Here is a 14,268-nt window from a genome sequence, read left to right on the forward strand (position 1 = left end):
CCAACAAACCACATCAAACCTTTTGCTTATATTTTTTTCGTGAAGACCAAGGAGTTTCAGACATGATTGAATCATGACAGTCAGCAGAACGCAGCAGGCTGGGTCGATTAGATTGCCAATCCTTTCGGTTCATCAATTGTGTCCCGTTGCGCCAAAGTACACAACAAGCAGAACGTGGGTAACAAGTCTTCAAACAAACACACCAGTAAAAAAAAACTGGTTATAAGTCATATATATATATATATATATATATATATATTATTTATTTTATTTTTATTTTTTTTTTGCGGCACCCCCGCACTCGGGTTTTTTTGGAAGTGCTGCATCCCCGCACCCGCGCCCATGTGACATAACTTAACAGCATTCATATGCTCTGTTCGTAGATCATGCATGAATTGTGACACTTGGTTCACTGCGTACACAATGTCTGGTCTGGTGAACGTGAGGTATTGAAGCATACCAACGAGACTATGATATTGCTTGGAGTCTTTATATGATTCCCCATCTTGAGAACTGAGCTTGTGGTTTAATACACTAAAAGTGGATAGTGGTTTACAAACTGTCATGCCTACCTTTTCTAATAGATCTAAGGTATATTTGTGTTGGGTTAATGAAAGAGATTCATTTTGTCTATCTACTTCAACTCCCAAGAAATAACGCAAGACTCCCAAATCTTTCATCTTAAATTGTCGACTCAGTAAGTCCTTGATAACTTCTATGTGTTCATCTGAATTCCCAGTAATAATAATGTCATCCATATATATAAGAATCAAGGTACGTACCTAACAATCACAGAAAATAAACAATGAATGATCGAGGTGCGAACGAATGAAACTGTATCGTTGAACTTCAAGGGAAAAACTGTCAAACCATGAACGAGAAGCCTGCTTTAACCCATAGATGGCTCTTTGTAGTTTGCAAACATGTGTGTTGGGGCTATATTCTGCCTAACCAGAGGGTTGCTCCATATACACCTCTTCTTTCATCCTACCATGCATAAATGCATTTTTTACATCAAGTTGATTAAGAGTTCATCCATATTGAACCGACAATGACAGAATCAATCGAATAGTTCTCATCTTGACCACAGGACTAAAATTCTCATCATAATCCTACCCATATTCTTGAATGAAACCTTTTGCCACCAACCTTGCCTTGTAGCGTTCAATAGATCCATCCGATTTATACTTTATTTTATAGGCCCATTTAGACCCTACAACATTTTTTGTCGGATGGTCTAGGGACAATCTTCCAAGTTCCACACTCATGTAAGGCTTTCATTTCCTTATTCATGGCTTCAGCCCATTTGAGTGACATAGATTAGTTTAATCATGTTTTTCAATCTGAGAGATGAACAACTGTAAGTCTGTAGAGAAGTTGTTATAACTAACCCATCTTTCAATAGGATGTTGAATCCTCTCAGGCCTTCTAGGGTGCACATCGGTTCGCTGAGCATCTTTCAATAGGATGTTGAATCCTCTCAGGCCTTCTAGACAGCCCCTTGGAACTTGGTAATATCTGAAACGGTAGGCATAGTATCTTGCGTGGTTGGCGACTCTTCCCTTTGTGAACGCATATCAGGTTTATTCGGTTCGATCGGTATTGTATGACATGAGGAAGTATCGTGTGTAGCCATTTGATCAAACACCTCAGCAACAAGCCATGCCTGATAACCTTCATCATTCACATTGTGTTCTTCTACCCTTCCTGAGCTCTCATTATGAGTCTCATCAAACACCATATTCCGTGAGACTCTGATGCGATTGGTAGTGGGATCGTAGCAACAATAAGCTCTGTATTGATCAGCATAACCAACGAACTTACACTTGCATGCCTTGTTCTGGAACTTGTCACGTTGAGAACTGTCAATATGAACATAACATATACAACCAAACACTCGCAATTCATTATAATCAGGGTGAGTCCCAAAGAGTGTAAAATAAGGAGATTGATTCGCAAGCAATTTCATTGGCAGTCGATTTATAATATATACGGCAGAATGAAAAGCTTCTGTCCACAAGCTTAAAGGGACATGAGTTTCATGTATCATGCTCAATGCACTTTCTACAATATGTCGGTGCTTTCTTTCTGCCACACCATTTTGTTACGATGTGTGCGGGTAAGATATTCGACGACTTATTCCATTATCCTGGAGAAATTCAGTAAATTCCTTTGATAGATACTCTCCCCCACCATCACATTGGAAATATTGGATTTGAGATGAAAATTCATTACAAACTAAGGCACAAAATGAGCGAAAAATCTTGAACACTTTAGATTTGTGTTTCATAAAGTAGATCCAAGTATATCTGGAATAATTGTCGATAAAAGTGACATAATAGTGACTGCCCGATAAAAAAGATTTTGGGGCAGGTCCCCAAACATCAGAATAGATAATTTCAAAAGGCACAAAAGCTCTTTGATTTATTGAGTAAAATGGAAGAACATGACTCTTACATAAATGGCAATTGAAACAAAGAGAAATATCAAACTCAATACTCAAACTGGATTGTGGAACAAGTCCACTAGACATAAGTACCTCAATGAATGAACGATTACAATGACCCAAACGACGATGCCAGACTTCTGGCGTATTACATTGAGATAGACTAAAACAATATTTAAATGACACTGGCTGAACTGGCTGTGGATTTATTTGAGCAGCACGAGCAGAAGTAGACTCCTCGAGGACATATATATTTCCTTGTCATTCTCCTTCAACGAGCATCTTCTTTGTGAGAAGATCCTTGACACATACAGAAGGAGTAAATTCGACACAAGAATTAGTATCATCGACAAGTTTAGAAACAGAAACAATATTTTTAACAATATTGGGTGAGTGGTAAACATCAGATAAAAGAAGTGAAGAATTGGGGAGTTGAAGAGAAATGTTTCCAACATGAGAGATAAGGTGGAGGACACCATCTCCAGTTTTAATACTAAATTTACCGCGATAAGGAATGGGCTCTGAAATCTTACCAACGTCACCCGTCACGTGTGCAGCTGCCCCAGAGTCAATGTACCAAGTCCCCTGCTCAGTTGGCTTGAAACTTAACTCGAAAAGAGCAGAAATTAAGAGGTTCTTGACATTCTCCTTTTCATCCCTTGCTTGTCCTCTAGTGGAAGGCCTAGCACCATTAAATTTGCCTCTATTTTGCGGATTATGCCAGCAATTTGCCTTAATGTGCCCTCTTTTATTACACTGGAAACATGTTGGTATCTGTCTAGAAGATTGGTTCCCTGGGAATGAGTTCGGTGACATGTTAGGCGTGGGAAGTAATCTACGACCTTGGTTACCTCTTCCCTGTTCCCGTCCACCTCGAAAGCCTCCACGTCCACGTCCTGCCACCATGTCTGTGACAAGGACCTCATGATTGTTGGAATTTAAAGGCAACTCCATACCTTTAATAGTAACTTCATACTGCAGTAGTTTCGCGCGCATATCATCAAAATTAGGCAATGAAAGAAGGCATAGAAGGGAGGTGACCAACATGTGATAGTCAGATCCAAGACCATTCAACGCTTGTTGAACTTTCTCTTTATCCGAAATGACACATCCCACCATCACTAATTGGTGTGTGATGCTCTTGACTTTGTACATGCATTCTGTAACTGATAAATTTTCTTTCTTCAAGAGCTGAAACTCTCTCTTTAAATGAAGAATCCTAGCCTCGAAAATCTGTGAATAGGTGTGCGCTAGTATCTCCCACAGTTCTTTAGTTGAACATTCATCTGGAATGGCCACTAATACCTCTTGAGAAAGTGTAGAGGTAATGTAAGCCACAACCGCCTGATCTTTTCTTTTTCATGTTGTAAACTCTGGATTGCAAACTAGTTTATTAGAAACCTCCCCTTTATCATCTCGCTCTTCTTGCATGATGAACTTGAAAGGTCCATGAATTGTTCCATCGAGGTGACCAAAGAGGTCCAAACTACGAATAAAGAGCAAAATTTGCCTCTTCCAGGTGAAGAAATTCGAGTTATTCAATTTCTCATATATGAGTTGACCAAGAAAACTGGACGGAAGTGATTGGGTCACTCACCTACTTGTCAATCACCAGATCTAATATAGCTCATGCAATTTATATTGTCAATCAGTTTCAGCATGCTCCAAAAACTGTGCACATGAGTGTTGTGTTAAGAATTATCATATATATTAAAAATACCATAACAAAAGGAGTTTTCTTTTCTTCATCCTCTTCCCTAGATTTGTTTGCCTATATTGATGTTGATTTGGGAGGAAACCCCAATGATAGAATCTCAATCATTGGTTTTTGTGCCTTTTTAAAAGATTCTCTAATTTCATGAAGGTGCAAAAAGTATAATTATCTTCAACTGAAGCAGAATATTGTGTAATGGCTACAACTACAATGGAGCTTGTGTGGCTCAAAAGTCTTCGCAGAGATATGGTGTCATCATCTCAAAACCTTCGAAGATGTTATGATAATAAGAGTGCAATCTATATTGCAAGTAACAACACCTTCCATGAGTGAACAAAACACATAGAGATGGATTGTCATTATGCACGTGATGAGTACCTGAGAGGAACTATTATATTTCCATATGTCACATCCGAGTATTTGTTAAATTATGTATATATTAATATATATATACATATACTTATATATATATATACATTCGTATATATATATAAGTATATATATACATATATGTATATATACATAATTCTTTTTTTCTTTTTCTGTTTTTCTATACAACCAAAAACCCAATAGGGTTGTTTTGGTAAATTACCATGTAATTTTTCCTTTTTTATTTTTTCCTTTTTCTTTCTTTTTCTCTTTTTTTTTCTTTTTTATTTCTTATTTTTCTCTTTGGAGTACCATAAGGGGCCCCACCCATCTAGTCGTTGGGGCCCCAACAATCATATTTATGACTGTTGGGGCTCCCAACGACTAGAAGGGAGCCCCCTTTATGGTCTTCTTTTAGTTCTCCTCCTCTATAAATAGAGGAGGCTCTCTCCTTGTAAAAGCATTGGGTTTTCACCCTCCTCTTTCTTTCTTCAATAATATTCAACTTATGACTTTAGGTCATTTTCTACTTTTGTGAGTTTTGTGTATACACTTTTAGTGTTTGTGTTCTTGGCTCTTGTGGTCACTCTTAAGGAGTGCTTTTGCTCTATTGGTGCTTCCGCCTCTTTTCATTACAGTATCAACGCGCTAATTTCTTCACCAAAGCTCTTCTTGCACCTCGATTTCTTTTTCTCCTTAACAAACTTTCGGTCACTTCACCATAAGTTTAAGAGGGGTGTTAAAATATGCATGTGAATATATATATATATATATATATATATATATATATATATATACACACATCTATATTCAGTTTTGTAATAGCTAATGCTCATTAGGGGCATTTCTATCTTTTCACATATGTAATAAATAACTGTTTTAGAAAATAGTTAGTCTTTTTATTTATTTTTTTGTTTTACTTTTTGTAATTAACAATGCCATTGGGGGCTCTATGGTCATTAGACCATAGAGACGTTGGAGCTCCCCAACGATCACAAAGCTCCCACCGTCTCTAGGTGGGAACCTCCAATTGCCCTCACTCTCCCCTTTTTGTTGTGTATAAATAGGGATGATTCTCCCTTATTCCTTTAAGCTTTTACTAAAGCCATTGATCAATAAAGAGATTATAGTTTTTATCCTTTTGTGTTTGCCCTTTGTTGGCTACTGTATTGTCCCTTAGTGGATTTATGCTTGTGCACATTGTGATTGTGATCTTGTAAGCCCTTAGTGGCATTGGTTCTATATTCTTCGCTTTCATTACATTCACCACCAATCGATGAAGAAACACATAATTGCTCATCCTTGGGCATTACACCCTCACTCTCAGTAGAAGCTGCATATGCACCACCTTTCTTTTTCCTGAGAATGGGACAATAGTTCTTCATGTAACCAAAGCCCTTGCAATAGTGACACTGAACAGAACTAAGGTCACCTCTTTCACCAAATCCCATCTTCCCTCATCCTCCAGTCCTACCACCACCTCTTCCATCCATTCTGCTGCTACCCATCTGCCTGGATACAACCATGACATTATCCCTACAGGAGAATGATCTAAGAGACTTTATCTTAGTCTCTTACGTAATTAACTGAGCAATGACTTGGGTCGCATATGGTAAGTGAAAATGATGCAAGATGGCACTCCTTGTCTCATCAAATTTTGGGCTAAGAGCCATAACTTTGTCAGTCTCCCTATGTTGATCAAGAGTTCGACATGAAATGCAAGACACACATTTTGTACACTTCTCACATTTCCTTTGCCCCTCCATCTGTGCAAGAGCATCCCAGATTCTCTGCATATCAGAATAAAATTCTTCAATTAACTTGCTTTCTTGGTGCATACTTCTCAACTCTTGAGTGAGTTGATAATGTCTTGCCCAGTTCTCTTGTCTATGGACTTGCCTAAGATATGTCCAAGCTTCATTTGCCTCATGGAATTTTGAAATGTTCATGGAAATTCTCGGTTCCATGGACCCAAGAATCCAAGCTTTGACTTTCGCATTGTTCATGACCCATTCCTCTATAGACTTAGAGGAGCCCTCATTAGATGTAACGCCCCAAATTTCAAACTTGCGAATCTTTCATAAAACAGGCAAGAAACTAGAAAAAATCTCTTTCCTTCAGAGTTTGTTTATGAAATCAACGGAAGATTATTCTTTTGTTAAATTTAGAAAGGCAAGCTGACAACTTTGGGCACGTTAGCTAAAAGAACCAAAACGCACAATCCATGTTACTTGCAAAACACTTGAAAAAGTCACTTTCATTTAAGAAGTTCCCCAAATAGTACAAAATTTGGATATCCAAGAGAAAATCTGTTACAAAACCCAAAACGTCCAGGACGCGACCTAAGAGCAGGAAGAGAAAATCTTGAAGTCATCTTGCAATCGCACCATAGACCATTATGTACCTAATCATCACTTGTACCCATAGAATGGGTTAGTTTCGCGAAAAACTAGTAGGTGCACAAGAGAGACTATAGAAAACTGAATTTAGTACATTTAATTCAGCATGCTAAGCAGTTTAAAGCAGATCAGCAGTTAAACAGGTAAGCAATACAAAGCAAGTAAGCACTTCAAAATAAGCAGTGCAACTGTCAAACGCAACATGACGATTCATTTGATCGTAAGTTGTGAACTACCACGCAACTAGCTTGTTTTGTTTCCTTGAACAGAGTCTCTGTATTTAATCATAATCAGGTCATCGTTTGTCGCTCTCACTATTTCTAACAAACTATGTCCTAAAGAACCTTAATTAATTCCTATCTCTCAAGGCCTTACGCGGCCAACTGTCGCCTGTTATGACTCACTTAAGGCGTAATACTTTCTCAGAAAAACTCACCCTTAGATATAAGGTCCAAAACATGATCTAAAATCAATAAAGACTTGATTCTCATATCTAGTTTCAACATATAATCATGCTAAAACAGAAAGCAAAATGTATAGATTCATAACTTGTTATCTCAATCAAACTCAAAAGATCATCACAACTCACCATAACTTTTTATGGTAATCAAAAATCACAAGATCTACGTCGGATCGCCTGGTCTGGAAAATGTACGACCTCACAAGGAATTACAGCCCTAGATGATATACCTGGTCTTGGACAATACACTTTCTCACAGGAGTTCACCGTCTCTGCGTCTACCCGCTCTTAGACAATGTATCTCCTCACAAAGATTCTACCGCTCTAGCCGGATTACCAGATCTTGATCATACATACCCTCACAGAGAAACCTCTCGGAACCCGATCCTCAACAAATGCCATATTCAATGAAAATTATTACGATACACACATCAACACAAATGACCACTCTCAAGGTCGATAGCCACGATTATAATTAACAAGATCAATGTCTGGTCACCTGATCTGGAAAATGTATAACCTCACAAGGAATTATCGCCCTAGATGGTATACCTGGTCTTAGACAATACACTTCCTCACTGGAGTTCACCGTCTTTGTGGCTACCCGCTCTTGGACAGTGTGCATCCTCACAAAAAATCTATCACCCTAGCCGGGTCACCTGGTCTTGATCATACACACCCTCACAGAGAATCCTTTGGAGATCAGGTCCTCAACAGATACCATACACAGTAATACATGCACAATACAATCGACTGCTTCGAAACAATTGACCGCTCTTGGGGTCAGAAACCACCAATATGGGCTCAAGCATGTACACAAGCAATATGCATCGTATCACTTCACATGGTAAATCAAAACACAAGATCACACGCTCTTCCAACAAGGTTACATGAACCATAATAATTTGTCGCATGCTTTCAACATTTCTTATCACGTGGCATATCAATCACATCACAAAGAAGCATATTATACTACGCATTGTATTATTGTCACAAAGAACATTGCATTCCTCAAATAGAACCTCAAAGCATGCGTAAACAACACATAAGAACACACAGATTACATAATATGAATCAACTAAATAACAACATATGAAATTCCTATGTAGTTCAATACATTCACAGGATTCAAGTTATATATGCATGTAAGACAATTCAGATCATTGCATCATTATATGCATCCACAATTCTTATCTCAAAGCACATAGCATTCAACCTTTCTAGCGTGTAACTCATGCACATATCTTCAAGACATTTTAATCAAATATTCATGATATATTCACACAAACAATCATAATGCAATTTTCTGCAATACAACTATGTAGGTGTGAAGTGTCATTTACCAAAAACACACAAAAGTCTTATGACCCATCAACCAGTGTGAACAGACTTATGGTTCGATATTACTGGTCTGCGAGTACACGAAGACAAATCGTAGAAACAAATGAGACTAGTTCGGGTGTCTGTTATTCTATGTATTTTCAATAACCCGAATAACTAGTTGAGTCCGCTCCTAAGCAGACGGCTTTAGCCGAGAGAGGATTCCCCAAAGGCAGGTACTTGGCAACGGATGCATCCAACTTCTGCAGAAGTTCATAGGATCTACCACCTAGGATAATGTTTGGTAGCCTCTTCCCCTAACTCCAATGACTAAGGAGGTCGGATCTTTGCCTGTGGGGTGGTTGTTAACAACCTGTCCATTGAAGTTTTGTACCGCTCTGTCCTCTCCCTTGACAGACAATAAGAAGCAAATGGGTGTGTTAGGTGTTGCTTAACTAACGACCCATTCTATGTTGTGGTCTTTCAACCACTCGAGCATCTAGCCTGTGAAGGCGATCAATCATCATTTTATTTGATTACAGCATTATGCATTTAGCATTGTTCGAGGTCGCACGACTGTCTCATCCGATCATCGCAAGACTAGCATATAGTGCACGACTACAAGTACTCTAGGATGAAAGGGGTATAGCTCATCAATAGAAGCCTCAACAGAAGTGTTTCACAAAGATGTAATGTTTCTCAAACTTTACTTTTGACATTCTTTATCTTTTAAAATAGTAAGCAGCTTGTGCCAATATTTGGCATGCGATTTTCTAGAATCTCATCCGCTATCGTGGTATCTACATGCCTCGCATTACTCGATATCAGTCTCGATAGATGGAATATGGGTTTCTCAACAAAAACCCTGCTAAGAAGTTCGCTCAAGCCCCAATTCGGGGTTACCCAAGATATTTCAAATAGACGAACAGAACCAACCAATCACATCCTTCCAAATACTTCGATTTGGATAGTTTTTTATGCTTTTGCGCAGCTTCCTAAAATCTCAAGTCTACTCTGCAGGACTGCGTACTCGAAAAGCCAGGATCCCTGCCAGGGATCTCTCTCCTTAGACGATGATGTATCACTCAACTCTCAACTCAACTCTTGTCGCAAGAGGAAGAGAGGTAAATGCCTCTTGCATCCTCCACGATGATGTCTTTAAAGCACATGCAATGAGCAAAAACATGAGCGTCATCTGCAATGGCAAGGCAATAACAAAACATTTGCAAAAGCAAGAGCTTAGGCGCAAAGCGCGATGGCAAAGTAAAGACATGACAGAAAGTAAAGGACAATGATCGTGAAACCGCATCCTTGAGTTAAATGTGTACTCGTATATATATATATATATATATATATATATATATATATATATATATATATATATATTTTTATTTATTTATTTATTTATTTATTTATTTGTACTTTTTAGCTAATTGAACTCAATTCAATTGTCCAAGTCCTCTATGCAATCTTTTCCTACCTTGGGGAGTTACGAGCTAGCTGACGTCTGCGAGTGTAAGCGATTGACGGCTCCGGTCGCGGAGCGCGAGCGGGATCCATCGTACAAGCTGTAAAAGCGACGATCTTAGCAAGCTAATACCAAAAATAGAAGGTCAGCGGCACTGTCGTTGTCCTGACGTGAAAGAAGCAGAGGCAGGGGCATCGTGCCCCTGCGCACCTGCTATAAGAGCAAGAAGCAGAGACAGAGGCTGTGAGCCCCTGCTGACCTACTGTCAGCAAACTACGAGGAGGTAGGGGCTTCGCCCTTGCTTGTCGGAAAGTACCAAGCCTGCCGAAAACTGGCAATGGCAGGGGCGATGCCCTTGCCCTAAAGAAGAGGGTGCAGGGAGGGGGCTCAGTCCCTTCCCTGCCCAAACCAAGGAAAGGGGTCTCGGCCCCTCCCCAGTGAAACAGGGAAGCAGGGAGGGAGCCGACCCCCCCCCCTTCCCTGCGCAATAAACAAGCAGGGAGGGGCTCGACCCCTCCCCCTGTGTAGCTCGAAGGCATGGAGGGCTCGAGCCTCTCCCTGAAACAAACAAAGGTAGGGAGAGTCGAACCCTCCCCTGCACAATCAAAAAGGAGACAGGGAGGGCGCGACCCTCCCTGTGAAAAAGAAGAGACAAGGAGGGTCCCTGGTGAAAACGAATGGGCAGGCAAGGGCCCCAAAACCCCCTGCCAAGACCCTTCTCACAGGCGGCAGGGGTTTTACCCCTGCCGACCTGTCGGCAAAGTGGCAAGGACTCGGCCCCTGCCAACTTACCTGAACAAGAGGCAGGCAGGGTTGCCTTTCCACCCTGCCGACCAAGGCACAAGCAGCCCCTCCCCCGTAAGCCCTACGCCCGAGAGAAGAAGCGACGCAGGCGGCAGCCCTGCCGCCGGCCGAAAAGCAGAGGGGGAAAGAATGAGGGGAGGTGCTCAGCACCTCCCTCCCTGGCAGACCCAGAGCCATCACGATGGTGGCTCTGGTCCACCGACCCTTGAACAGGAGGGTCGAGGGAGACGAAGAGGAGAGAAGCAGACAGCGAGGAGGGTTGCTCGGCACCACCCTCCTGGTAGACCCAAAGCCACCCACGATGGTGGCTCTGGTCCACCGACAGCAAACAGGAAAAAAAAAGGGATGGGATTTACCTAGGAAGACCGCGGCGACGGGGGAGTCCACGGATGGCACAGGTGAAGGCGACGGCGTCAGGGATGTTGGTCGAGCTGCTGGAGCAAGGGCGATGACAGTTGGTGGTCGAACGAGAGGGAGAGATAAAGAGAAGAGGAAGGGGGACAGAGACGTTGTCCCCAACGTCTTCCTGTCGTCGGTCACAGGTAGCGATGGCTAGACGAGCCGCAGAGAGGGAGCAGAGCGACGGTGGTGGCGTCGACTGGACACAGGGGGGGAGAAAGTGCAGAGAGAGAGAGAGAACGAGAGAGCATAGGGGAAATGAGAGGGGCTTGCCGGCGATGCTGCCGAAAAATAGAGAAGGGGAGCGGTGATCGCTGCCAGGTGGAGGGCGGTGGTCGACGCATGGGGGAGGGGCTCATCGACTGTCCCTCCCCCTATGTGTTTTATCTTTAAAACACGCAGGCGGTGGGCGGTGAGGTGGTGCCCGACCGCCTGTCTCCTTTTGGATCCGGGTCGGGTCCAAATCTGGATACGACATGGGTCCAACATATTTTATTTTATTTTTTTGGTTTTTACATTAGAAGCTTTAGGTTTTATTTTTGAACCATTCAAATAGCCTCCCAATCCTTTTCCAACAACCACTTCTTTCAAGAAATCAGCTCAATATGCATTGTTTGTCCCATTTAACTTGATTGGGATAATTTGAATCTCCTCCTTTTCCATGGTACCACCAACAATGCATATTACGAAAAATATAAAGGATTGAGCTTACCAAAAATCCAACCAAAGGCACTTCAAACGTCAAGTGGATGACACAAGGCACAAATGAACACCTAAATATGCTGATTATACTTAAAAAAAAATCTGAATCCACACAAATGCAGCACAACCTTACCAACTAGGTGCAGTTGACACCTTGAAAAACCAGAAAATGGCTTGCCACAAGCTAAAAGTGCCCCAAATCTTGTTCAAATCCTCTCCAAAACCCTAAAACAATTGACCCAAACACTTTTGTCAACCTCCTATAGCAAAAATGACCTGAATTAAGCTTCCAAAAACCAAAAACTGAGCCAGATTCAATGTTTTTCCCAACTCTGGACTGAAACTTTCAAGCAACCCAGAAAATCTTGAAAAATCAGTAAAAATCCAAAACAAGTCCAAATCCAATGGGCTTTGATTTGTAGAACTTCTAAAATCAAATCCTAGCAAATGGATAAGCCAAACTAACCAAAACTGGTCTGAGCAGACCAATCTTTCCTTCGAGGATGACGTCAGGCTGTACCAAGTTCATCAACTTCTTCCATATTCAAATCCTTGTCTTCCCTGCCCACTCTGACTCTAATAACATGTTAGAAATACTAAGAAAGAAGAGGGAGGGAGACTAGGGTTAGAGGAGGCTCAAGAGAGGAGAGAACAAAAGTTGTTCTATTCCAACCATTATCGTGTGTGAGAAGTTGCTTACACATAAAGGGTCAACCCACTTTAGAGTATATCAAAAAGAAAGGACTAAAAAGACTAGTATACCCCCTTCTTTATAGGGTATGTATATAATAGCCTTATAAAGTTATTTTACACATCTTTATACTACATTATATTACAGACTTTCAATAATGTAGACCACGAGTTTGTTGAGGCACGTACTCGAATAGATCGCAAGATTATGGTGGCTTTAATACCATATAAATGGTACACCAGATCCACGCACGCACGCACACAAACACCAGTTTTAACGTGGTTCAACTCAGGAAGAGTCTACATCAACGGGCAATAGATATTTCTCTCCCTATCTCTCTTCACTTTTATCAGAGACTTTTATCAGAGATGAGAGGTTTCTTTAAATAAAAAGTTGGGTTACATGTTGGATTTGGTTTCCTTAATGATCTCCTTGATCATAGGAACCAGCTTTCCATCTTTCTCATCACAATCCACATTAGAAGTTATCCTATCAGCTGTAGGAGTCTTCATCCATTAGGCATCTTTCTCTTCTTGGATTAGCTTCTCATATAACTCATCACATTCCAGTTTTGTTGGTATTCTGTTAGCTGTAGAAGTCCTTTCCCAGTTGGTGTCTTTCTCATCTTGGACATTGGGACGGATCAGTACCGGATCCGAACTCTCCTTAACAGCCATGATGTTTGTTTCACCCATGCAAGGAAAGATCCGCTCAAAGGAAATGGGTTGTCTATTCACTAAGTGAACAGGCCCTAAGGCATCTAGCCTGAAAACAATTTTGGAATGTCTATCATGTAACTCACCACTGTTGGCAGAAGACAAGAGCTAGATTATTCAAGGGCAACAAATGATGTTTTGCAAGCTTCTAAGTTTCAGAAGATACAAGTGGCATTTAATTCCCCATGCAGAAGCAAATAGTTTAGAATTTCTTATGTGCTTTTAAACAAACAGTAATCGACAGTAACATGAATTGAATACCTCTTCTCTGAGTTCAGCATAATATACAGCTCCAAATCCTCCTCTGCCTATTTCGTTAGCCATGTTGAAATCATTTGTAGCCTGAGAAAGCTCCTCATAAGAAAATTCTACAGACTTGTCCACAGTGATGCCTAGGCGCCCCGATGAAACACCACCACCAGTAGTACCAAATGATTTTTGCTCATCCAATCGGCTTAAAGATCCTAAAACATCCACTTTTTCTATGATATTAAAAAAGGAGTAGAAATGTGCTGAAAAGGTGAAAAGAATGACAAAAAAAATTCTCTTTCAATGTAAGCAATTTAAACAGCCTAAACTGTCACAAGATCAACTAAAATCTCACCTTTTCTGAAGATGTTGATAGAAAGGACAAAAAATTAACTAAGGTGTAAACAATAATGGAAAAACAAGAAATCATTTTGTATTTTTTAAACTACTTTGCAACAAAAACACAATTATAAAATGAAATGCTGAAGTTCACATCCACAAAAAGATTCATATTACAAAATGATGGCAGAA

At 40.6% G+C, this 14,268-nt stretch overlaps 1 protein-coding gene across 2 annotated transcripts in view; it reads right to left on the reverse strand.

Moving 5' to 3' along the window:
* Positions 1 to 14,268, reverse strand: part of LOC149848100 (chitin elicitor receptor kinase 1-like) — an 88,350-nt gene that overhangs the window by 40,951 nt on the left and 33,131 nt on the right. For both annotated transcript variants that reach the window (XM_090019079.1, XM_090019157.1), the window contains exon 4: positions 13,750 to 13,952. In XM_090019079.1, the coding sequence (XP_089875205.1) occupies positions 13,750 to 13,952 (203 nt within the window). The remainder of the gene's footprint in view (positions 1 to 13,749; positions 13,953 to 14,268) is intronic.

Source organism: Nuphar pumila, chromosome 1, assembly GCF_984573655.1.
Source record: "Nuphar pumila chromosome 1, dmNupPumi1.hap1.1, whole genome shotgun sequence".
NCBI classification, from domain to species: domain Eukaryota; kingdom Viridiplantae; phylum Streptophyta; class Magnoliopsida; order Nymphaeales; family Nymphaeaceae; genus Nuphar; species Nuphar pumila.